We start from the raw sequence: 23687 nt of genomic DNA, 5'->3' as shown, positions 1-23687 counted from the left end.
TCATCAGCTTTTCTTGTGTAAAATGAATTAAATGAACAGAGGCCACTTTGACATGAAATATTAGGTCAAAACAGATGTTATTACACTAAAGGTTTCACAGACTCAGTGAATGTTAATAGTAACACCTATGTTCATCTACTAAAAAGGCCTATAGCGCCCCCTTGCTGCCACAGTTTGTGCAACTACTGCACTTTTGGCATTATGATGTCAAAGTTAACTTTTTTGGGGTGTGTCTAGGGAATGTTGCATGAAAAAGACCTCTAGCGCCCTCTTGTTTCCACAGTTGGGGCAACTTCAGGCCATGGACCCCCCCTACAAGAGAGAAAATATTACGGGACCCCCCTTTGTCCCAAGGCTATTTTTTTTTTACTTCTACTTAGGTATGTCAGTAGACATCATATTATTTTTTACATCTCTCTCGCTTATTCTGCAGGTATCTCACTACTCAACATCTACACAACATCATTAACAGTATAATTATTATTACGTCTACTACTATTGCTACTTCCACTGCTACTACTAGTTCTACTACTGCAATAACTTGGTGATACTATCATTAACATCATTACATCCGTAAGTATTTTATTATTTTCAATGTATCAACCAGTCCGTCAGAGCTTAAATATGAAATGTACACAACTGTTCCTTTCCCTTCCTGTTCTTTCTTCTTTCTCTCCCCCATGTTTCTCCCCTCACCCCAACTTCTTCCTGTTGAAAGGATGTTTTTTCCTCTCCAGTCCTTTAAGTGTGTTAACGAACCCATGAAAATCACTATATAACATAAAAGGTCATACAATGGAATTTAATGTTAAAAATGTTTTATTGTAGGAACTTTACAGTGCGCTGTAATGGAAAAACATTTTTTTTTCAATATAATGTGCAGGGTAGAAATTGGCTAAAAGTTATCAAAATAGCTGCAAAATATTTTACAGAAATATGATTTTTGACATAGAGGATATTTACAAATAATACATCAAGTGAAATTAAAAAAAGATCGATTGTGACAAAATGCCTGTAAACCACACACTTAGACCCGGGGATAAATATAAGACAAAACAAAGCATAACATATACATTTGATTTTCGAAGAAGGCCATAGTTCATTTACACCAGTCTGCAAACCAGTCCTTTAACCCTTTGATGTGGAGCAGAAGAGCTGCAGTACACAATAGAAAATGTTCATGTTTTCAGACCGTGCAGAGTCATGGTTACCTGTAGTAGAAGCACTGGAGGAATGTGTGTGTGAATGGGTAAATGTGACTTGTTATGTAAAACGCTTTGAGTGGAAGATAAGACTGGAAAAGTGCTACATAAATACAGCCCATTCACCGTGTAGCATCTCTACATGGGACTGAATCTTGTGTGGGGTGACATGTCCATTATCTCTTAATAAAATCTATATAAAATGACCACGGACATGTAACAGCTCTACAGTTAGAACCTGTAGTTTGGATTTCTTCCCTTGTTCCTGAGCCTCAACGTACATTTGTACTTTGATACGTCAGAAAAAATGACCTGCAGAACATTAAACACCCCCTCAAGCCTTTGTGTCAGAGCAGACTCTACATACACACATAAAGAAAGACATGATATATATGATAATATATAAGACTCTTTTAAGACAAATTCAGGTCCTCCTCCACTTCATCTTCCTCCTTCACAGTGTGGTCATCACCATCTATAGGAACTCCCATCACTTTCTGCAGCGCCTCTAAACTGGCCTGGCTAATGTAGTACCTCACGTTCTGCGACGGCAGCCGCTTCTGGAGCTCCTCCAGCTTACGATACGCCTGGAGGGGAAGGATGGAAGAAGACAGAGAGATGAGTGGTGAAGGACTCACTAAGGTTTAGAGTCAAACTACACTTTAACATGTGTTAAAGTGTAGTTTCACTATGACAAAGTATTAGGGCCATGTTGAAGAAACACAATTAGGAGATTCTGAGAATAAAGTAATTTAGAAGAAAGTCATAGTATTATTCAATTAAAGTTGTAATTTAATGAGAAAATATCATTAATATCCTTTCTTCTAGAGAAACTACAGAACTCCTTTGAATATCACACAGATATAACCAAAGACAACCTTATAGTGGACCACTACCAAACATTTCTACCTCAATAAAAGACGCAATTTCCTCCAAGTCTGTGTCATTCTTACTTAAGAAGAGACACAGTGTCTGGTACCATCTTTTCAAAGTCTTGATACTTATAATACTGTGGTGCTGATGTGACCAAAACATTAAATATTTTGTTATTTGTGATTCATATTCTAAAGTACAACTGAAGAAGATAAAATGACAGTTACCACTTCTAAGTTGCCTTGCTGACAGTGATGTTCCACCAGAAAACCAAACGCATCACCGATCCTGACCGCAGGGTCCAACTCTGGCTCCTCCAGCAGCGCTTCACACAACCGCACTGCCTCATCAGCGTTCTCCGGATACAACCTGCAGACAAAGGACAGATTCAAAGTTCAGGTCATGACAACACCAATCAGACGGAAGAAAGAGGAACTCATTAAGATAGAAAAGAGAAGAAAGATGAGCTGGATTCTTACCTGCGTGCGTGGACAAATTTCTTGATCAGTGAGACCTTATGCTGCAGGTCGGCTACTCTCGCTTCCTGCTGTCCACCTGAAGAGTCCTTTGCTTTCAACAGACACTTGGCAGCTTCAGTCAAAGCATCCAGAGCCTTCTCATAGTTCTGGTAATCATCAATCTCCACCTTCACAAAAGTAACAAGATTTTATTATTATTTCTTTATTCAGTATTAAACATCTTGTAAATACAGTAAAATTGATCAAGTTTTCACAAATGTAACTTGAACCATTACAAAGATTCTGACACCATGAGCCACAACAAACATTTTCCTCTTGAATCCAAGATCAAAATACTCCAACAAACCTATGTTTTTATATATAAAAGCTATTTTGACTGGATTGTTCTCTGTTGTGTGTTGCAACTACTGTAATATAAATTCTATATCACTAAATGTAAAATTTGTACAATCAGCTCTACATTTTCTGGATTTCTCAAATTTAAGACCACGTCCATAAAAGGAAAAGACACATCCTGTGTTCTTTGTGTATTTGTCGTACCTGAGCACAGGCTTCATAGAAGCCAGCGAGCAGGTCCGGTGCTCGGCCTTTAGTGTAGAAACCGATGATGGTCTTCAAGATCTCTGGATTGTTCCGCCAGTCCAGAGACTGGAGGTAGTTGGCGGCCATGATGAAAATCTCCTTCTGACGACAAACGTTGGTAAAGAAGACTATTTTCTCAGTGTCGCCCGACTTCAGGAGTGCCCTCATTGCCTGTTTCGTAATAAATAAAATAAAAACATTTCCAAGGTTTCATAATTCAACTCACATGTGTTTGTGGGCATCTTTATTGCACATGTTAATGATGCAACATGACATCAGACTGACAGACGGGCTGGAGTCGTCCCTTACACTCTCACCTGACACCTCGGAGATGTTCTGAGCTTGCACAGAACATGTGGCAGTATTTCAGATTTACCTTGGGCTTGTTGCCCGCCTGTGTGTATTTCTTGGTAGCCAGGTGGTAATTGCCCTGTCGCATGCAGCAGTCTGCTATCTTCTCCAGCACCTCCTTGCGGGCATCTTCAGATAAATCTTTAGAATCGGTTACGGTCATTCTCTCTGCCAGTTCCTCTGTGATGGTCAAGTTCTGGGTCACACACAGCTCCAGTGCTTGAGGGTACTGGGTATACAAACATAAACACACACACACACATAAGCACATATGACCAGATACTTCCTTGTTTAGGTTAAACTGTGACACACACAGGTACCTTCTTGGCTGCTACCAGTAGCTCCACAGCCTTCTCATACTGGGAATGTGTGATGAAGAAGTCAGAGCATCGCGCCAGGAGAGCCGGGTCTGAGTTCTCATTCAGATCCTCAGCGATCAGCTGAAGTGCAGAGAACTGTTGGGTGGCAAAGGCCAACTCCAGAGCTTTGGAGACATAACCAGCCTACGGTGGGAGAAAGGAAAAAAACACATACTTTTTGTAAGATTAAAATAAGCCAACAATGTTCATCTTAAATATATGGTGCAATACTTCCCCCTTGTGGCATAATTTCGCATGCATACACCCAATGTACCTTGTGGTAGAGTGTGACAGCTCGGTCCATGTGGGTGCCTTTCTCCTCGTAGTAACAGGCAGCCTCCATCATGTCCTCCGGGTTACTGAGCAGAGCCAGGTTCATCAGCTGGTCGTCCAGACCATTCTCCTGTTCAATGATAATAACAACAATACATTTTATTTGTGTGGCGCTGTAAATGTAAGATACAAATCATAATCCAACATTAAAAGCAGTTCTGAAAAGGTGGGGTTTTGTGAAGTGTTTGTAAGGTGGACATTTTAGTGCAGTTAGATTTGTTTGGGAAGAAAGTTCCAGAGGGAGGGTGCAGCTATGGAAAAGGCCTCTGTGGCCCCAGGTCGGGTGCTGGTCCTGAGCGGAGGCTACTGGAGGGAGTGGGGTGGGGGAGCTTGTCAGTGAGGTGGGGGGGGGAGGTATTCAACAAGTGAATATAACACAGTAAATCGCATGATCAATAAAAATCTGTGTTGATTCATAGACACTTGCTTCTAGTACACGGTGGAGTACTGTACCTTACAAAGTCGTATGGCGTTGTTGTAGGCCTGGGCTCGTGTGTAGAAGTGGACGGCCTGTTTGATATCATCATGACCCTCGTAGTGTCTGGCCAGGTGGTACGATGCTGCTCTGTCACCTGTGTCATTGGCTATCGCAGACGCCTGAGAGAGAGAGAGAGAGAGAGAGAGAGAGAGAGAGAGAGAGAGAGAAACTCGTATCGTACCCTCTGATAAAACTCCTTTCCTGTACTCAAACTGTAATATCTTGATTCTACTTTTATCTAGTAGTTTATGTATGAATACATTGATATATAATGTAAATACAGTATTACAGTATTTATCTGTCTTGTTTTTCCCTTTTTAATCTTTTGTATGAATTGTACTCTAGTTAATTTTGTAATATTTTATCTGCACCTGAAAAGTAAATGTCATCATTACCACTGCAATTCCTCTTTGGGGATGGATGGATGGATGTATAAATGAATGAATGAATAAATAAATAAATAAATAAATAAAGTAAGAAAGTAAGTAAAGTAAGTATCCAACCATCATTACAGAAAAGTACATGTAAAGATGTAATTTCAAAAACATTCTATATTTTTCTATACTTTTAAGATTCATAATCATGTCCACAAATAAAATAATTTTCAGTAAACTAAGTGGCTACAAATGTGAGTCACCTTCTGGATGTTCCCCATGTAGCAGTGGACTCGAACCAGTGAGAGGTAATCCTGAGCGCATTCATAAAAATGCAGCGCTGAGTCCATGTCCGACTGGCTCTCCAGGTACTGGGCCCACCACTTGTAGATGTTCCTGCATTGATAGGATTATATTATTATGGAACTTTGTGCCTGTATGTACAGAAGTATGAGATGTATGAGGTGAAGTCGGGACTTACTTGTCTTTCATTTTGTTCACGTAAATCTCAAGAGATGCTGTGTCATCCTGAAGCATTCTGGGCACTTCAGCCCTGTGTGTGTCTGAGTTCTCATAACTGCAACAGAAACGCTGACGATCACACTTTGTTTGTCAGTGTTCACAGATTGTCACAGATATCTATCACATCTTTAACATAAAACCACAATAGATTGTGTCTTACTATACGAGGGCCAGAGTCTTGTTGCCCATGGACTCCAGGTATTTGGCGTAATTATAGTAAGTGGTGCGCAGATGGATGCGATCATTGCTTTCAGCGGTGTCCAAAGCCTGCTGCCATTGGCCAGAGGCCTGGTAGAAATTGTTCAGAAGGTCGTGGCGTTGACAGCACTTGTACAACTTCTCTGCATCTTCCTGTTGGAAGAGAGGGAAAGATGATGGAAAGATAAATGTTTTTGGTGCGGAAAGCCCCGTGCTCTGTGTGTGGTGAAAGGCTGAGACCTAAAAAGAGGACATGTTATTGTAAGATGTGGTGTCATGTTGGCCAAATGATTTATGAAGAACGGAACAAATATGGAGATTGAATTTATTGACTGGAGTGAAGAGATGGCTTAATCTTTTATTTTTATTTTTCAAAGGCAAAACATATCTTATTACTTTTCTCGAAAAATATGTCATGTACAGTTGAAGGGATGTCTTTCTTTAAAAAAATAGTCCTTAAATGCAGCACTATCAAATCCAGACTGTGAGTCAGCCATGTCCCATCAATCATTTACACTGTAATACTTGAGTGTCTCACCAGCATGCCGAGCTGAATGGCCAACATCGCCACTTGGGCCTCTGGTTCAGGCTCGGCCTCCGCCTCCTTCAGTGCTTTTGCTGCCCTGGCATTTCCCATATTCCCAAGACACACACGTGCCACATCCAGGCGGCAGGTTTTCACACACATCCGGGCCATGTTTTCCCATACCGCTTTACTACAGAGAGAAGAGAAATGGTTTGTTTGCGATGGTGATGTGTTACTCATTGTACTGGTATTTTATTATTCACCAGTGAAAGCAGTTGTACACATGTACTATGTATAGTACATCTCAGAAGATTTCTTATTTGAAAAGAGCAGTTTATATTTCAGACCTAACCCTTAGTGGGCCTGTGAAAATGGTGAAAACAGACACAAATATGTAAAAACCCTCATGTCTAACCGACTAGACCTCTAGTACTGTGGTATTATTTTAACATTAAATCCACCACTATCCACCACCCTGCACACAAACACTGACAAAACCATAATGGTGCAAGAATAAGTGCAGGACCTTAACTCAAAACAAGAGCTGTGCTATTATGTCTCTTTCCTTTATTCTTTTGTCCTGCTGACGCAAATCAGCCCCCCTACCCCCTTTTTTTTTTGCTTCATTTCCAAATTTAAGATTCCAGAGCCATCTGGTCTCTATTTGTGGCCCCTCCCACCTCCTTGCTTAGGCCGATACAGATGTGGGCTGTTTATTAAAGTTAGGCAACAGGAAATACCCCAAATCTTTAGGGGCCCTGCTTTAAGTGGGGCCATGAAGGCCAAGTGAAGAAAAAGAAAGCAAGACGACTAGCGTCTGCCAAAATCTTGCTGTATATGGTCAGGAAAAAAAAATCAAACATGAGAGTGAGACACTATAAAACAACTGAGAAATAATAAGCCTGCTGCTGACGGAGCGGCAAGATCTAGAGAGCCAGAAAAGGAAAGACAAGAGAAGGAACAGGGCTACATTTGGCCTCTCTTCCCATCCTCTTTTCCTATCAGGAAACACATCCTGTTGCTGCCTGACTGCGGTGGCCAATATGTTTGTTGCACACGAGAGAGAGAACTTTAGTGAACGCCCCCTGGGCTCCAGACAAAAGAATACACAACAGTGACGTCTAACAGGAGTTTTTTTTGTAAATTCTCTCACACAAACACACTGACACACACACACACACATTTTAAAGTGATCCTGAAGGAGGGGGCTGTCTGTTTAAAGCTTGCTGCATGTGTGAACTGATGTCTCGGACTATGACAAACAGCAACTCCCCCACGTTTTGACTCTGACCTCAAGGATTTGCAGAGAAACAGTGCGTGAGAGAGAAAGGGGGGAAGAGAGAAAAGAAGCAGAGGGAGGTGGATTACAGGACTTCTTGTTCGAGTCAGGCAGCGGTTCTGGTTCAGAGACAATCTTGGTAACCTTAAACAAAACCATTAACGAGACAGCTCCGAGCGTCGTGTCTGGATAATCACTGCTTTCTTGGCATCAATACTCTTGTGAAAGCAATGTGAAGTGATTGAAAGGGGAAAAAAACTATCTAATGCTTGCACAGAGAATCTAGAGCTGCATGCAGAAGTCAGTGCATTCAGCAAAGCACCGAAGAAAGGGAGAGAAGATAAAGTACGAAGGGAACAACGGTGAGATCCCAGAGTCAAGCTGCAGCCAGCCAGAGCCAGTGGAATGGACCAAGGTGCCAGTTGGATTAATCCCTGCTTACCCACAGTGCTTTCTGAGGAGGAGGGCTGAGGATCTGCTGCAACGGCAACAAACCCCTGAATGAGGATGAATGGAGATGTTCTTTAGCTAAATCTAAAGAGAACACTCTGGTTAAATACACCTCTGAGCTGCAACAACACACGCCAGAGGAGGTGGTGGTGGTGGCGGAGGAGGTGGAGGAGAGGAGCCAGGGGTCCCAGAGCATTGCTGGTGCTACTGCCCCAGAGGAGAGGCACGGGAGCGGGCAGGACACCGAGGAGGAACAGGGTCCGGAGGAGGGACCCGAGGGAGGAGGCGAGGTGGCGGGTGTTCGGCGTCGCATGGCCGTGCAGAAGCTGGTGGCGGCTGCAGTGGCGGTAGCCCTGCTGTCCCTGGTCCTGAATAATGTCGCAGCCTTCACCCCCAGCTGGGTCCTCCAAGCCCTGGAGGATGGACGCAAGCGGAGCGTGGGACTGTGGAGAATGTGCCCCACCGGTGGGGAGAGGGGCCGTGACGACCTCCAGGCTGGGAGAAGGGGGCAAGGGACTCAGAGACAGTGTGAAGGCCTTGGATGGGGCTCTGAGTATGCAGGCTATCAAGAGTCCCGCAGCACTGTCAAATGTAAGTTTTTACTTAAATTTAAACCTAAAGTTAAACAATAACGTTATTTATGTCTGCTTTCCAGAGACAGTGAATATTAGCAAAATGCAAAGTGACTTTTTCCCACCAGACTGATTGTCCAAGATGCAATTCTGCATTTTCTGTGCCTGGTGTCATGTTTTAGTTATTTTTGTTACTTGTTAATAACAATGATTAATGTATCTGCCAAAACCAAAACACTGAAGTAGCAAGTGGGAATACCAAGAATTTACAATACCTACTGCATTTGAAAATCAAATTCATCTTTGCCAGCAGGGTTTGAGTCTAAAAATAGTCTCGAGGAAATTTAAAGCAGAGTGAATGTTTACAAAGCTTCATTGAGACATTTCCATTCAAGAACAAAACTGGGAAATGCTTAACGGTCACTCACCAACTGTACTGGGCACAATTGGCAGCACTGCCTGCCAGAGAAATGCCTCACCATTCATAATAAAAAGTAATCATGACTGTGTCACCTTAAACAAACTGTGAAACTAAAACAATTGAAACTCTGTGTGTGAATTTCGGGAATTTCTGTCTATCTATGCATCTATTTATTCCTATAAATGTATACTATATAGTTTCATGTTGCTCAACAACAGACACATAACGGGAAACGTGACACTCATGTGAAACTCTCCTTCTTGTCACCCAAGTGCAGTTTGACATGATGCGAGCATGTAACCTGATGGCGACGGTGGCCCTGACTGCCGGTCAGCTGATCTTCCTCCTCGGCCTGAAGGAGCTGCCTTTCATCACGCAGGAGTCACAGTGGTGGGAGGAAGCCATTGCTGCCCTCTTCCAGTTAGCCAGTGAGTACCAGTGTTCCCAATGCTTGTTTGTTTAAGTTGTTTTTGCACCAGAGAAGGATCTTTCTGATGAAAAGTATCCTCGCAGCTTATTTTTCATGCATCATTCTGACAGAGAGAGAAATGTAGATGCTGCACAGCAAAGTGCACATGCACTTTGGTAGGATGCCAAACGGGGGGGGGGGATAAAATCACAGAGGGAGCTAAACTAGCTAACTCTCATATTATAAAGATCAGAAACACAGTGCAAATTTTGCAAAAACTCTATGCAAAAAGTCTCAAATACAAGAATATGTACCAAAGCTAGATATCATTTAAAAAACATAAATCAATGGAATAATGTAGACAAATACAAACATGCATTAATATTATTAATATATGCTTCATAACCTTATTAGATTCTGAGTATTTTTGATTTTGGTGAAGAAAGACTATAAAATTATTTTAAAAAACAATTAACTATTAAAGCAGCCAAACTGTGGGGGGTTAAAAAGGGGGAAACCAGGAAACCAGAAAGCTGAAAGCTGTGTTATCCTTGTGGGACATGATTTACTGCAGTCATGGTAACAAAACCTCTCCTCCACACCCAGCACACGCACACACACATCCATCCCACTGTGCCACTTTAAAGAGTTGGCTTGCAGGGCCTGTCCCAGTGCCCCTTCTGAGGAAGTGTGTTGCGCCGTGTGCAGTGGTCGCTCGGCCGCTCGCTATCATTGTGGCAGAGCAGAATGAAGGGGGTCTTTTCTGGGTCTAAATTTAGTCCCAGTCCAGAATCCATGGGCCAGAGCTGCAGCGAGCCAGGGAGCGACTGTCAGGCGCCAGGATATCCCTGCTCAGGACGAGGAAATGTCTGTGACTACCTGTTATGCAAAACCCCCAAGCTGAAGAAGGAAAGAAGGGAGGGGGGGGAACGGACGGGAAAGACAGTTTCGACATGGACTGGGTGTTTGTGTCTGCACTGGCAGCAGGGATTATGCGTGTGCATTTTTGTGTATGTCAGTGTGTGTGTTGTGATTGTGTGTTTGTAGTTTGTTTTAGTAGAGAAATGTCCTGTGGCTTGACAGCAGGGTGGGAATTGCCTCTGTCCAGATCAACTGGCTTAGCTTTTATGTCTGCGTTTATGAAATGTCCAATAGCAGCAGCAAATGAAGAATCCCCACTTTAAGATAAGCATTTTTATCACACACTGCAGCAGGGATGAGGGCTTTTATCTAATCTATCTTGATGTGAGCATTGAGACTCGCCCAATATTACTCTATTTTCTGATTTTGAACAACACAACCAAGAAAGCGGTGTAACAAAATCATATGCAATATAAATGCAAATGGATCTTACACACAAAGCATCAAGTTTTGTATTTTATAGTATTTAAAGCAGTGTTTTTAACAAAAAAGAGCCTTACAGACAATGCTAACATGCTAAGGCTTAGGAATGCTAACCATCTTAGTTTAGCATGCTAACATTTGCAAAAGTGAGCAACAGACAAAATTAGTTATAAAATAATAAATGTCATTATTTAAACAACTAATCAGATAAGAAAATCTGAAAATTATCAGACGGATCTGTATAAAAAATGTGTGTAAGTTGCAGCCTTGCTCCTTTAATAATCAAATAATTACAACAAAAACTTTAGGATGCAAAATACACAAATGGAAAATCATATTCAAGTAAAAGGGCCTAATTTCTTAAGTACAGAGAGGTGTATTTCTCTTGACTGTTCAGTAATCCATTCCCCATTCCTGCATTAGAGCTCCCCCACTGAGTCAGTGAATGAGCCTCAGCGCTGAATGAATGAGGATATTTTTACCCATCACCCTCTTTCTCAGGAATGTTTTCATTTTCAGACGTGCCAAAGTGTTCAGCTATTGCGAGCAGAGCGGAGTGTGGAATAACAATAATCAGTTCCTTTCAGTCATATCTGAGCAGTGTTGGCAGGTCCAGACTGGAAGCAAAATAATGGCCCATTTCACTCCTGGAGACATCTCAGGAATGTGTTTTGTGAATGGGCACAACTCTGTTATGTCAAAAAGTCACAACGGCAGGCCAAATGGTTCTGACACTGTAAATCTAACAGTTTTATTTCAAGAAACTGCAAATGTGGGGCTCAATTCTGATCCATTAAATCTGGCTCAGACTTTTCCCTCAAGTCTGGCAATCGAGATACTCCCGTAATAAGAGAGCAATAGAGATTTGAGGCAGTGCTATTTATTCTAATCAATTTTGTGCCCTTTGAGAATAAACCAAGACATTCGTATCTGGAAGGAAAACACAGCAGCTAAATGAGTTTCCAAAGCCTGGCCTTAGATAAAATTTGCTTAGATTTCTCTGTGACAGATCGTGTCAAATGTCCAGCAACCTCGAAGGTTAGGGTGTGGAGAGGAGGGAAGGAAGGAAGGATGGAAAGAGGAAGAGGGGGAAGGAAGTTTGAGAGATAAGTCCGTGCCAGAAAAGAGGTTCACACAGCCCAACCTGCTTGGAACCCGAACAGGAGATTATTCATTTTCTTGGATAAGGAGCCAGACAGGTTAAACATTAACGGAGCAAGCAAACAGTTGCATTCTTACGGGTAAACACGGCGGTAGACACGCAATGATACACAGATACAATTGTTCACATCCTCACTTTAAACAATAACGGCCATCTTAGTGTAGAGGTAGACCGACCGACCCTGTTGCCACCCCCACCTCCCGGTGCCACTGACTGCTTCAGGAAACAGACTGATTCATATCCTAAAACACCAACATCCCTATTTCCAGTGATTATTTTTGGTCCCGGTATTTATACCCCTTTGGATTAGGTAAGATTTCAGACATGTATTGTTGCACTCTTGAATGGCTCCAGACTTCACTTGAATACGGACTTGACTGAGGGAGACTTGAATGGTATAGATCTATGTGGCCTTTCATCCACAACTCGAATAACCTGAGGAAAGAATGAACTGAAAGCTATGCCTTATTAATAGCTTCCAAACAGTTCCTCATTGCGTGAGTTAAACTTCTGTGAATCAAAGAAATCAGGGGTTTTCAAAGGCTCTTCCGAGCGTATATTTATGCGCTGATATTTTTATGCTATCAAGAACTTTGATCTTGAGATCTTAGAAGTTCTCCCTAAGAGGAAACAGATTTTCAAATTCAAAGGCCCCTCGCAGAGCTCCTGCTGACCTGCGAAACACATGGATACAGGGATGGAGATCTAAATGTGAGCATGTCATTTCAAAAAGCTCCTTCAGGTTCATTTCATGAAAGTTGTACAAAAATTCATAATCCCCAGAGGATGATCCTTGTGATTTTGATAATCCCGGAATTTTCATTTTCCACTATAATGAGGCTCACATTTTGAATGAAATGTCTAAATGTCTTAATAACTGCTATGGACTGTCATGAAATTTGGTTCCATTTTTGTCACCCTCAGGATCAATTACATCAATGGTGCCTTTTGTCAAGTTAAAACCACCAAGTCAAAGTTTTAATTTGTTGACAAATCCAGTTTATGAACAAATACTGGGCAAAAATAAAGACACACTCTTTGTGTTGAGAGCTAATTAACCAATGTTAGCATGTTAGCACACTAATCCAACACAGTGAACGTGGTAAACATTACCTTCTTATACTGAGCACAATCAATGTGATTGTTAGAAGAGCTGATATGAGCCTTTCACAGACACACAAATATGTGTGTGTGTTTTTCTGTATATATACATAAACAGAACAATTTGAAATAGCTAAATGTTAATCTCCTTACAATGAGTTGCTAACTGAGAATGGCAGTTCCTTTTCACTGACTGAGGCCTTGTCTCTCTGTGCTCCTGTGCAGGTTTTGTGCTGGTGATTGGACTTGTGACCTTCTACAGGATCGGACCCTACACCCACTTGTCCTACTCCTGCTACTTGGACATAGCCGCTTGCCTGCTGGCCACGATGGCTGCGGCCATGCTTATCTGGAACATTTTACACCGCCGCGATGACTGCCTCGCACCTCGGGTTATAATCATCAGTCGCTCACTGGCGTCACCTTTCCATCCACGTTTAGACAATGACTACGTGGATTCGCCTTGTTGAGCCACGTGAGCTCACAAGCCAAGACTGAACTCAACGTTTAGTGTTTTACTTCAACTGGTGCCTTTTCACGTTCCTGTGGACTCACATGTATCTGCAATTGTAAAACTACCTTTGAAAACTCTTCCCACCATAAACAAAGACACCAAGATTATTTTGCTGCTTATTTTGCTGCACAAAATCCACAGAATGAAGATTGAAAATGAATGTATAAAGTCATTCTAAACTTCCAAACGTAACAGAATACTGATGATTCATTCATTCATGCTCGGGTGAGCTAACTGGTGGTTCAACATACAATTTGGACTGGCACTGTGTACTGGCACTGTGTACTGGCATCCTTCTTGTGAAAAGATCAAGCTGGAACTTGACCTATTTTGCTATATGTGCACTTCTTAAATGGCCTCCTACATAATTATAAATTGGATATTATGAAAGATGTTGAAAATACCAGAATACCTCATATTTGTTTTTGTCCTTATAAAGGTCATTATAGTTTTAATACATATTGATGCTAATAATAGATGTTGCAAGTAAGTAAATCTAACAAAATAAAAGCAGAAGAGGCAAACCTTTTGATTGGGCAGAAAATAAAAAATAAATTGCTAATTAATGTATGTGAATTGATTTAGAAGCAGGATTTGTTAAACTGACGGCAACAGGTGTTTTGGCGATGTACTGCATTTTGAAACACTTGCGTTAATTATTCATGATGCTTTACATATGAAACTGCTCGCTTGTGGTACATACTGTATACTTAAATTAATATTATATAATTGTGTAAAGAATTGTGCTATCATTAGTAGTGATATTATTGTGAACATATCATACTTCTGCAAAGAAACTCCAGGCTGTCTGTGAGTCTTCATCGTTGCCAAACATAAAGGCACATTAAAGTAATAATATATCATATAAAGTCAATAAATTTATTGGTAAATATTCAAACGGAATGATTGTTGCCGTTACTGATTTGGTGTCAAACACTGCAGCTGAAAATGACAATATGGATCCTAACGAATTAAAAAACGTTTCAAATACCGTATTTTATCACAGCTACATTTTCCCAATGAACCTTCAAGATTTTTTGAGAGTCCAGTTGGATTTATGTTTTTACCCATTGTTTGTCAGCAGGACTGTGCAAACACTACTGAACTGATTTCCACAAAACTTGGTTGAAGGATGGGCCAAGAATAAACTAATTAAACGTTGGTGCAAATCAACGTTTGCCTTCGAGTCGCCTTGTTGACTTTCTTTAAGATTTTAATTTTTTTATTTTCACATATCTCCCAGGGAATAATTCATGGATCTTGATAAAAGACAAATAAAAAACAGGCATATTAAGGGGACTGATATCTAGTTTCTTCCAAGAATGAAGAACTGTAACGGCTCCATGAAGTGAACAACATACTTTCCCATGACAAATGGCTTCAACTGGGAGCATGAGGTTTACATGAACCAAAGCCAAATATGATGACTACAACATCATACATCAATCTCTGCTTCACCCCGAACACTTCCTCTGGTGTTTTTTGTTCCTGATGAAAGGGGGAGAGTTTTGCTTTCAACTACCAAATGCAAAAAGACAGTTAGAGAGGGCTTGTAGTCATAGGGGCAGATAATCGTGTCACCTAAAGTCAAGGACACCATGAATGAGAGGAAACGGCGTGGCCTGGACTGAATAAAGACATTCCGACCTGTATCTGACTTTGGGAGGTTAAAGGCACTTTCACACTGAGAATATCTGGTTTTGATAAAGGGAAGTAAAACATGTTTTTTTCTACTTCATTCAAAACAATTTTAAAGCAATCAGATGCTAAATTGTTGCCAATCCGGACTTTTGTCTCCTGGCCGGCTTCGGGTCCAGCGTTTCTCTGTTCTGCACGGGTGCAGGTCCCAGCTTTCAAATAAAAGATAGACGGGTCTGTGTTGGGTTCGGTTCGGGCACCAGGTTTGACATTTGAAGAACTCTACCTACACCCTGCGATTTGGGTGAACTGACCCTTTAAAGGTGCATGGGAAAAATGGGTGCATTGTCTCCCAAATGATCTTAAATACATGTAATAGATAAGTAATAAATGCTCTGACTCCTGGATCGCCAGCTAGTCTCTGACTTAGGTATGAGAACCTTTGTCGATTAAAAAATCTGCACCATAGAGAGAAGTCCCAGCAGATACAGGTTACCGCTGCAGGAAACGCATATTCCTGTGGGTGGAGATATACGAGAATCAAACACAATACTGATCCCTTTCTTTGGGGAAATGTAGCGGCAGTAAAAATAACCATCAAGGAGGAACTTAGTAAAGCTGTCATCAGGCCTATTAAACTCTTAGGAATATCCGGCCAGTGGTGGATGCAGTTTCCCATTTGCGTAATTGTACGTGCACAAGCAACACAGCAGCATAATTCAGGGTGAGTGCTCTGAATCACGTATTTTGCTAAAAGTGACATCATACCTTTGATTAAATCGCATATGCTGTATATTTCTCTATGTCACACACACACAGGAACAGACACGCACATCCTTTTAGTGACCTGACTCAAAATTCGCAAGAATTGAGAGGGCACTCCTTTCGGGCTAAATTGGCAGGGGGACCTCGTATGTGTGTGTATGAGTCAGTGTGTTTAGAAAAGTACATCCCCTCAGCACACACAGAAACAGCCACATATATACACAGTGAAGAGTTCCTTCCCTCAGCACAGACACAAAAAAGTCCTTAATCATGTCCTGTGTTTAGAATCTATTCCATGTACCTATAAAAACAAATCAAAGTCTTATTTAGGAGGCGCTTAATTGGTCATTGTATCATGCTAAAATAGACTTGGAAGCAAACTGGTGAGCTTGGACCACATATTATCAAATAAAGCACAGGTTATTAAAACTTGTTAGCCTTCACAAAGACAGAGTCATTGGTGTGGCAATCTTAATGCATTGACATGTCAAGTGTCTGGTTACCTCCTCCAAGGAGCTTATGTTTTCATTGTTAGTAGGATTACACAAAAACTACACAACTGATTTCTATGATATTTTGTGGAGGGGTGGGGCTTTAAATTTCGGAGCAGATTTAGATAAAAGGGCAGATCCAGGAATTTTTGTTCTCGCTTACTGTACCATGGCAAGGTATGGAGTTAGCCATGGTGGACATATGCACTCTCCCAAGAGACTTTGCAGTTTAAACGCCTCTAACTGCTTAGATATAAGAGTACTAAAAAAAATTTCAAAAGCTGAGTCCCAGGATCACCTTTCAGATTTCAAGAAAACATTTTAAAGAAAAAGATACAGAACTACAGTGGTGGTCTGAACACAACAATAAAAGGTGCTGAATAAAATGGGAGGTGAAGCGGCAACAATGCCCCATTCTCAACATAAGTCAAGACCTCATTTTTACAGCCATCCCACTGTAAAGGACTGAAGAGCATTCTGTGAAGTATCAGGGATCTAGTAACAGCGCTTTCCCCGTTGGCACTGAACTAAAACCCCTGTGGAAAGGACTGTTGAGGAATGTGATGACATGGAGCAAATCGGGGGTGTGCCCACTGCGTGTATGCCATCCTGCATGTCCTCTCTATTTGCAGATCCACACTGAGTTAACGTACACATTGTGCCATACCTCTTGATGAGCTTGATCGACTTGAAGGCCTCGTCCATGTCGCCGATGGTCAGGTAGAAGCTGAAGTTGAGCATGGCGTCGCGGGTGGCCTTCTCACAGGTCTCCAAACCCACAAATTCCCTGAGAGCTCGCCTAGACACCATATGGGGGAACTGGACTGGCGCTCCTTTTGATGGCTCGGTCTGATGTGGTGGTGCTGATGTTGTGGCTGAAACCTCTGTTGACCCTGGATCCCTCTCACCAGGCTGTAGAGGATTAGAGCATCATGATGTCAATACTGGACATAACAGGATTTAGCACCAGTAATAAATGAAGATATTGTGAAGAGGGATGACAACAATACAACAAATCTTGTGGAATAGGTGGGACACAGAGCCAGACAAACATCAACACAACATCATCTTTTCATCAAGACAAGCTTTAGGAAGTGGACAAAGATTATTGAGCTCTAAATATTTCAGGGATGCTCTTGTGCTGCTGGTTTTGAGGAGCCAGAATTTCCCTGCCTCTGCTCAGCCACAAGGCAAACACGATCACAGTTGTTGGAAGTTGGGAGTCACGAATATTCAAGCTTTCTGAACGGACTATAGGGGACAGATACTTACTTCTGGTCGAAAGACACCAGCCCTCCAAAATAAAAGCTGGGGTGTGTTAGACCAAACACACAGAGTTTCACATAAGAACAGTTATGAGGGCAAACCAAAGTTAAGAAAAATTCTGCTGTGTAAGAAACCCCACCGAAGAGTTCTCCATGCTCACCTTGCAGCTGAAATAATAGTAGGGCACATCCAGAGCGAGAAGAGCCTGGAGGCCTGCAGGTTTGGGATAACAGTCCTGTAGGAGTAGCCCATGCTCCTGTGTACAGAAGAGCGTCACCACTGACACGTCTGCCTAAACGGAAGGAAGACAATGCACTGGTATTAGATAATCATTTACATTCTGATTGCTTGTCTTAGATAAAAGAATAAAGAAGCAATATATACTCCTCCTGGTTCTCACTTTTCCTCAAAAGGGTTGTATAGTAGCATGAGTGAGTCCCAGGAGAAGTCAAAGCTACCAGCAGTTTTAGCACCATGCTTTGCTCACAGAGCTGTACAGGATTATCTCAGTGCTAAACAGAGGTCTTTACCATGTCGACGGAACTAGCTGATGATGACTCGGAGCTGATCGGCACCGTCTCACAAACAAAAAGACGAGGCTCACTCTCATCCCAGAAGTGAGAGACAGGGCACCGGCCGCTGAGCTCCGTCCCCTGAAACTGCTGCCTGAGAACACAGACAAAAAAACTCTACATGGGAAGAAGACAAATACCAACAATAACACCAGACAAGAGCAGCTTCAGTTACCTTTCACCGTCTTCACAATGGGAGATACCACTGGACGGTCTGCCAACGAAGAAGTCAAAGTGTGTCACAGTGTCCATTTCAACGTCATAAAAGTACACTTTGTGATCAGGTCGCCCATTAACCTGAGAGGAAAGAGTGACAATCATAGTCAAATTATACTTCAATTCAAAATTGGGCTTTCAAAAACCCACTTTAAGAGAGTTAGAGTCTCTCACCTGAGAGATGAGGATGCTGACTTGGCTGCCGTTGGCATTACACTTGACCGACCTCAGGGCTCCTAAACTGGCAATCTGCTCAGCCAGGTTCTTGGCACCGCAGTGAGCTTTGGCATCTCTACAGAAAACATACACCGACACTGGCATTGTTGGACAACAAAGTACTTTGCAATGATAAATTGTAAATAATCTGACATTTATATCATACAGAAGCTAATTGATGATTGATATGTCTTATCTAAAGAATCCAACATCCACATTATCATCATACCTTCTGGAGAGGTCAAAGACTCTGATGTGTGCCGTGTCTGTGCCAACCACCAGGTAAAACTGGCACACACTGAGCAGCACAGGGTTGCCCTCTGCCTTGGAGAAGGTCAACAGTTGCTTCACAGTGCCCTGGAGAAAAGAGACGAGCCAAATTCAAACCACTTGCATTTATGTGTATATTCTTTTAAAATCAAATCTTATTCGGCCTTTTCAACATTCACACTCAAAGATGTGTCACGTCTACCAAGTTCCATGTTGGGCATACAGACCTGTGGAGTGCGGATCTGTACCCTGTTCGGTTCCACAGTGTACAGGTTCTCGCCATGTACAGCTACTGCATGGGAGTCACAAGGGAACGCTCCTGGAAAATGGGAAGGAGAGGAGGTGGAGAAAGAAGAGAAAGGGAAAGGAAAAGAGGTGAGATAACAGACAGTTTCTGAAGTGATGGTTTGCAGGGTGAGATTCTGGTCAGTGTTGTACCTGTATTGCGTAGAACTGTCCCCGAAAGTTCATACACAGTAACTTGCTTTCCATTCCATACTGTCACTGACTCCTGTTGGTGTAACACACAGGCAGTTAAAATGAGGATTAGATTGAATCTTGATTTGCTTGATGAGCAAACTCTCGTAGAGGTAAAATCTGCATTTCCCCCCCTGTGATCACCTTGGTCACACACACTCCCTTGATGTGTGTGTCAGACTGCAGAGCAAGCTGCGCTCCTGTGTTGAACTGAGTGATGCTGAGCTGGGTTGGGGTAAGTTGCACTGCTGCCACCTGCTGGCCGAAGTGGGCTGACATCACGTGCTCGCAGAGGATGAGCACCGTGTTTGAGTTGTTGGCAGCCAGTAGATTCAGGCTGGAGCCCCACTGAAATGAGGGAACAGGATTATATACATATACATATCCTCTCATGATATTTGAGTCTGGTGTGTAAATGCTGGTCCAGACAGTACCTGTATTTGAGTGACATTTCCCTCTATTTCAGTGGGTGTCTGGAGCTTCCACTGGGCGTTGGTGTCCCCTTTGCTACTGCCTGGCTGTGCCACCATCCTCCACATTGCTATGCGCCCATGGCTAGTGCCACCTGCCAGGATTTCTGTGGAGGCCACAATGTTACACAAAAGCAATGAGGCTTTTTGAGTGTTGAGGTTTCCAAGTCGATGAGGTATGTGTATCAATCTACTCAATATTTGAGAGTGTGGTTGTAAAACTGGAAAAAAACAGGTATGAGAGGAATAAGCATTTTGCTCTATAGGAGAAATATTTCACATTTACCTTTTGCTGCACAGTATGAAACACAGTTGATCATCTCTCCTCTCTCGAACCCCAGAGTTTCGTCCAGTGACAGAACAAAGTTGTCATCTCGCTCCAGGTCCCACAGCCTACGGAAACACAGTGGCAGAAAAACAATTCAAGTTACAGATGAGTGTGTATGTGTGTCCAAACGGTGTGTGTATACTGACCTGATGACCTGTTCCCCCGACACTGTGATGAGGAGGCTGTTTTCTGTCCAGACGATGTCGAAATTCTGACCAGTCTTGCTGCTCAACTTCACCTGTCATGAGAAAAAAATAAATAAAACTGAATTGTGTATGGGAACATAAAATATTAATATATAGCAAAAATTCAACATTGCATTAATGTTGAATCTTATTGATGAATTTCTGTATAATCAACAGTAGGAAATAAATCTAGAGGGGATTTATACGCCCCCAATGTCAACATCTTCAGATTTTCCAGATTCTACAGTATATATTTCCTCTCACTAGTGCTATATAATAACAAGTAAAAAAAATTTTAAAAAAGAAATTATACCTTCATGTATTCCTGAGCCCCTCCCTCAGGTCCCAGAGTGTATTGTGACAGCATCAGGGTCTCTGTGATCACAGCGAGGGCGTCTCTCTTGTTGAGGTAGAACAGTTTCTTGATTGCCCCCTCCACACTGAGCAGTGTGCTTGTCTTACACTGTTCATCCACACTGTGAACTTTACCTATAGACAAGGGGCAAAAGGGTTCAACTTAAAAATAATAAGATATCTGTCGCATGAATGCAGATTCTTACAGAATCCCAGTGACCTTTGACATGTTTCTGATTATTTTTTTCTTCTAAAAATACAGACAAACAAATGAAAAACTTTTTTGTTGGACTGAAAAACTGGTGTGAGACTGATAACCAACGATGCTGGAAATTTTGGGTCACACAGCGATTGAGTCAGGAACTACACAATGTGTCTTTAAGAAGACATGGTGGCAATAAACACTTACCATCTGCAGTGCTGACGTAGAACGCAAGTCCCTCCTGCGGACCCATCTTGAGAGGCGCTCCCTTCCAGCTGAACATGTCCAGAGCACTCTGATCTCCACCCACTGATGCTCGTGCTAGCATTGCCACATCACTGTAACAACAATTAGGTCCTACCATCAGCAACACAATGTTATCAAAATGTTTTTTCGACATGGGCTTACTAATAAGAACTTAATGACTTACTCCCCAGGAGCAGCAGGTTTGAAGATGCAGCACGTTAGAGGTTTGCTGTATTCATGCTTTACTAGATGGTTCCCTTGAAGTCTCCCTCTGGCATCGACCTTCCAGACCGCGAGAGCTCCAGTCTGGCAATGAATAATTACACTATAGTCATGCATTACCGGATAAATGAGAAGTAGATGTAAACGCTACCTGTCTAATCTAATTCATTCCTCGATTACCCTGGCAATGCTTGTGCCACTATGATGATGAGAAAATGCATTTTTATTGTGTGTATTAATTAGACCCACCAGCATATCCACATGCTAAACTTCTATCAGTATTAAGATATGACACAGATAAATGTTCCACAGTGTTTGTTTGTGCAGTCACTGCAACACACTCACCTGATCCCCTGTTACCAAGCGGCTGCCCGAGCTGCTCCACTCCAGCAGTGTGATGCCGGCTGTGTGTGTGATGGGGAGGACGGTCTGATCTCCAGACGGGTGTGTCAGCAGCACTACCTCTCCATTCTCCCAGCCCAGTGCCAGCACTGGCTTTGTGGGATGCCAGCGGAGCACTGCGGGCTGGTGCGGACGTCCTACGTGGCAGCTCTCCACATACTCTCCCTGCGTATTGACAGCGGGGATTTCAAGTAGGGTTAGGGTTAGTACAAGTGGAAATAGGTGACTGGACTTGCTTGTGATTCCTCTTCACCTCTCATTAAAAAGGCTCTTGGCACTGAGAAGCACAAAAATACAGGACATCAGTTGAGTGGGCGTTCCCTCACATGTGGCTCAGTATGGATTTGCATTCCTACAGTGAAATAAACGTGACCACATGCGTCCCACACCCCCTCCGAATGTGGTCTGAGTGATTGGACCCCAGGACGCATTGAGGTGCATTTGGGTACGTTCAGACTGTACTTAGGTCTGTCCTCTTGTGATCAGGTCACATCAGAGCGGATATTAAACAGGTCTGAACAAGGTCTTATTTAACCTCTGTGGATCTGAACCCACGTTGAAACCTCCACCAGCTGATGAGTCGCTGGGATCCAGAGTCAAGGTGTGAATGGCTGTCGGTACCTGTGGGGTTAGGGTTAGGGTAGACCGCCCCTGCATTGTTGCTGTTTTGTCATTTGGGTCACATGAGTTGGGGTGTGGTGGGGTATTGAGCTGTCTGAGGAGAGAACTGAAGAAGCCTCTTGGATGAGAGGTGAAAACGTCCTCAACAAACACAAGCAGGTCCAGTTGCCTACGTACACATGCACATCCCCTGAAGATACCATGACCTGGACGACTGAGAATTTTCACAGATACAATTGACAATAAAACCACACAGAAACACCCTCTCTTCGTCAACGCCCAGTGTTATACCTGCTGCAGATAGAGGTCAACGTTGCCCTCGTTGGTGGGGCTGCTCGAGGCCACAGCCAGTACAGGAAGAGCCGAGTGCCAGGTCAAATGAGAGGGCACTGCGCTGCTTTCGGGGGCCTCGATCCGGTGATCAAAATACACCGCCATGTCCCCAGAGCTCCTCTCTAAAGAAGAAAAAGGGAATAAGGAGATATCAGCTGGATTGAACCTCCAAAGTGACACATAGATATTCATCAGAACAGTGTTTGATTTCTGGTTAATGGCCGTGTAGCAGCTTTTTAAATGAGGCTAGAGCCTGGTTAACCAGTGCTCTACATGCAAGGTAATCAACAACTAGTTAACTCAGTGATTCACAATCCATCATGTCACCATATGTGACGCTCGTGGACGTAGCTGACGTTAGTTTACTTTCTGGGCACAGCTACACGCTAACGACGGTAACGAAGCTGTGCATTCACCACAGTGACAAGCATTTGAAACGCTATGATTGTCATTATAAGACACATGGTTAGCTTTAGCGGCTAGCGTTAGCTGAGCAGCATAAGCTAGCCAAAGTTAGCATCCTTTACTGGCTCCCACAGCCGCAGAACGAGGAGAAGTGTCGTGTCAGGCGCTCCGAAGACTCACGTCGCTGTCGCTTCTCCTCAGTTCGACGTCCAGTCACTTTTCTGAGCTCGAAGCGGCTTCAAACACCGACAGTAACTTCCAGTGTTTCTGTGGAGCCTCTGTGGAGCGTCTCTGCCAGTTGCCCCTGACAACCTCTGAAGGCTGGAGAGGGGGAGGAGCCACGGAAAACGACGAACACAACCCGAGTCGTTATCGAAGGTGATAACATTAGATTAGAAATCATCACATTAGAAATGGCCTAATGTGATGTAATGGCCTAATGTGACAAGTTCAATTTAAAATCTGTATCTGCTACTAAT

The 23687-nt window shown here is 42.7% G+C and overlaps 2 protein-coding genes across 3 annotated transcripts; one reads left to right on the top strand and one right to left on the bottom strand.

The window, feature by feature from the left end:
- Nucleotides 1-801: 801 nt before the first annotated feature.
- Nucleotides 802-23534, bottom strand: ift140 (intraflagellar transport 140 homolog (Chlamydomonas)). Of its 2 annotated transcripts, XM_035146016.2 has the most exons (31): nucleotides 23389-23534; nucleotides 22762-22925; nucleotides 21793-22014; nucleotides 21410-21531; nucleotides 21187-21317; nucleotides 20737-20912; nucleotides 20385-20476; nucleotides 20197-20303; nucleotides 19875-20017; nucleotides 19585-19788; nucleotides 19402-19474; nucleotides 19191-19282; nucleotides 18923-19050; nucleotides 18652-18769; nucleotides 18437-18558; nucleotides 18220-18355; nucleotides 17850-17981; nucleotides 17696-17731; nucleotides 17091-17335; nucleotides 6290-6467; nucleotides 5714-5904; nucleotides 5513-5608; nucleotides 5295-5427; nucleotides 4633-4776; nucleotides 4121-4249; nucleotides 3808-3990; nucleotides 3513-3716; nucleotides 3095-3307; nucleotides 2555-2721; nucleotides 2303-2444; nucleotides 802-1789 (listed from the first exon to the last, which is right to left on the bottom strand). In XM_035146016.2, exons 2-31 carry the CDS (start codon nucleotides 22906-22908, stop codon nucleotides 1616-1618), a joined length of 4380 nt encoding a protein of 1459 aa, XP_035001907.2. In that variant the 5' UTR covers nucleotides 22909-22925; nucleotides 23389-23534; the 3' UTR covers nucleotides 802-1615. The 2 variants fall into 2 exon arrangements, with proteins under 2 accessions (XP_035001907.2, XP_035001909.2); XM_035146018.2 differs by lacking the exon at nucleotides 17696-17731.
- On the top strand, nucleotides 7292-14432 carry tmem204 (transmembrane protein 204). Its single transcript, XM_035146019.2, has 3 exons — nucleotides 7292-8597; nucleotides 9272-9427; nucleotides 13241-14432. The coding sequence occupies exons 1-3, from the start codon at nucleotides 8318-8320 to the stop codon at nucleotides 13483-13485; spliced, it is 681 nt and encodes a 226-aa protein (XP_035001910.1). The 5' UTR covers nucleotides 7292-8317; the 3' UTR covers nucleotides 13486-14432.
- Nucleotides 23535-23687: the final 153 nt, after the last annotated feature.

This window comes from Hippoglossus stenolepis, chromosome 21 (assembly GCF_022539355.2).
Source record: "Hippoglossus stenolepis isolate QCI-W04-F060 chromosome 21, HSTE1.2, whole genome shotgun sequence".
Lineage (NCBI taxonomy): Eukaryota > Metazoa > Chordata > Actinopteri > Pleuronectiformes > Pleuronectidae > Hippoglossus > Hippoglossus stenolepis.
Note: the sequence above shows the minus strand (reverse complement) of the source record. Positions and strands in the feature narration are given on the sequence as shown.

Bases quoted from the DNA above. Each gene is read 5' to 3' on its own strand.
- tmem204 (XM_035146019.2), top strand. From the start codon at position 8,318: ATGGCCGTGCAGAAGCTGGTGGCGGCTGCAGTGGCGGTAGCCCTGCTG. The intron at 8,598-9,271 runs GTAAGTTTTTAC...TTGTCACCCAAG, and splicing joins GTCCCGCAGCACTGTCAAAT to TGCAGTTTGACATGATGCGA. The intron at 9,428-13,240 runs GTGAGTACCAGT...GCTCCTGTGCAG, and splicing joins TGCCCTCTTCCAGTTAGCCA to GTTTTGTGCTGGTGATTGGA.
- ift140 (XM_035146016.2), bottom strand. From the start codon at position 22,908: ATGGCGGTGTATTTTGATCACCGGATCGAGGCCCCCGAAAGCAGCGCA. The intron at 20,018-20,196 runs GTAAATGTGAAA...TGGCCTCCACAG, and splicing joins TTCATACTGTGCAGCAAAAG to AAATCCTGGCAGGTGGCACT. The intron at 5,609-5,713 runs GTAAGACACAAT...TTTCTGTTGCAG, and splicing joins AAGACTCTGGCCCTCGTATA to TTATGAGAACTCAGACACAC.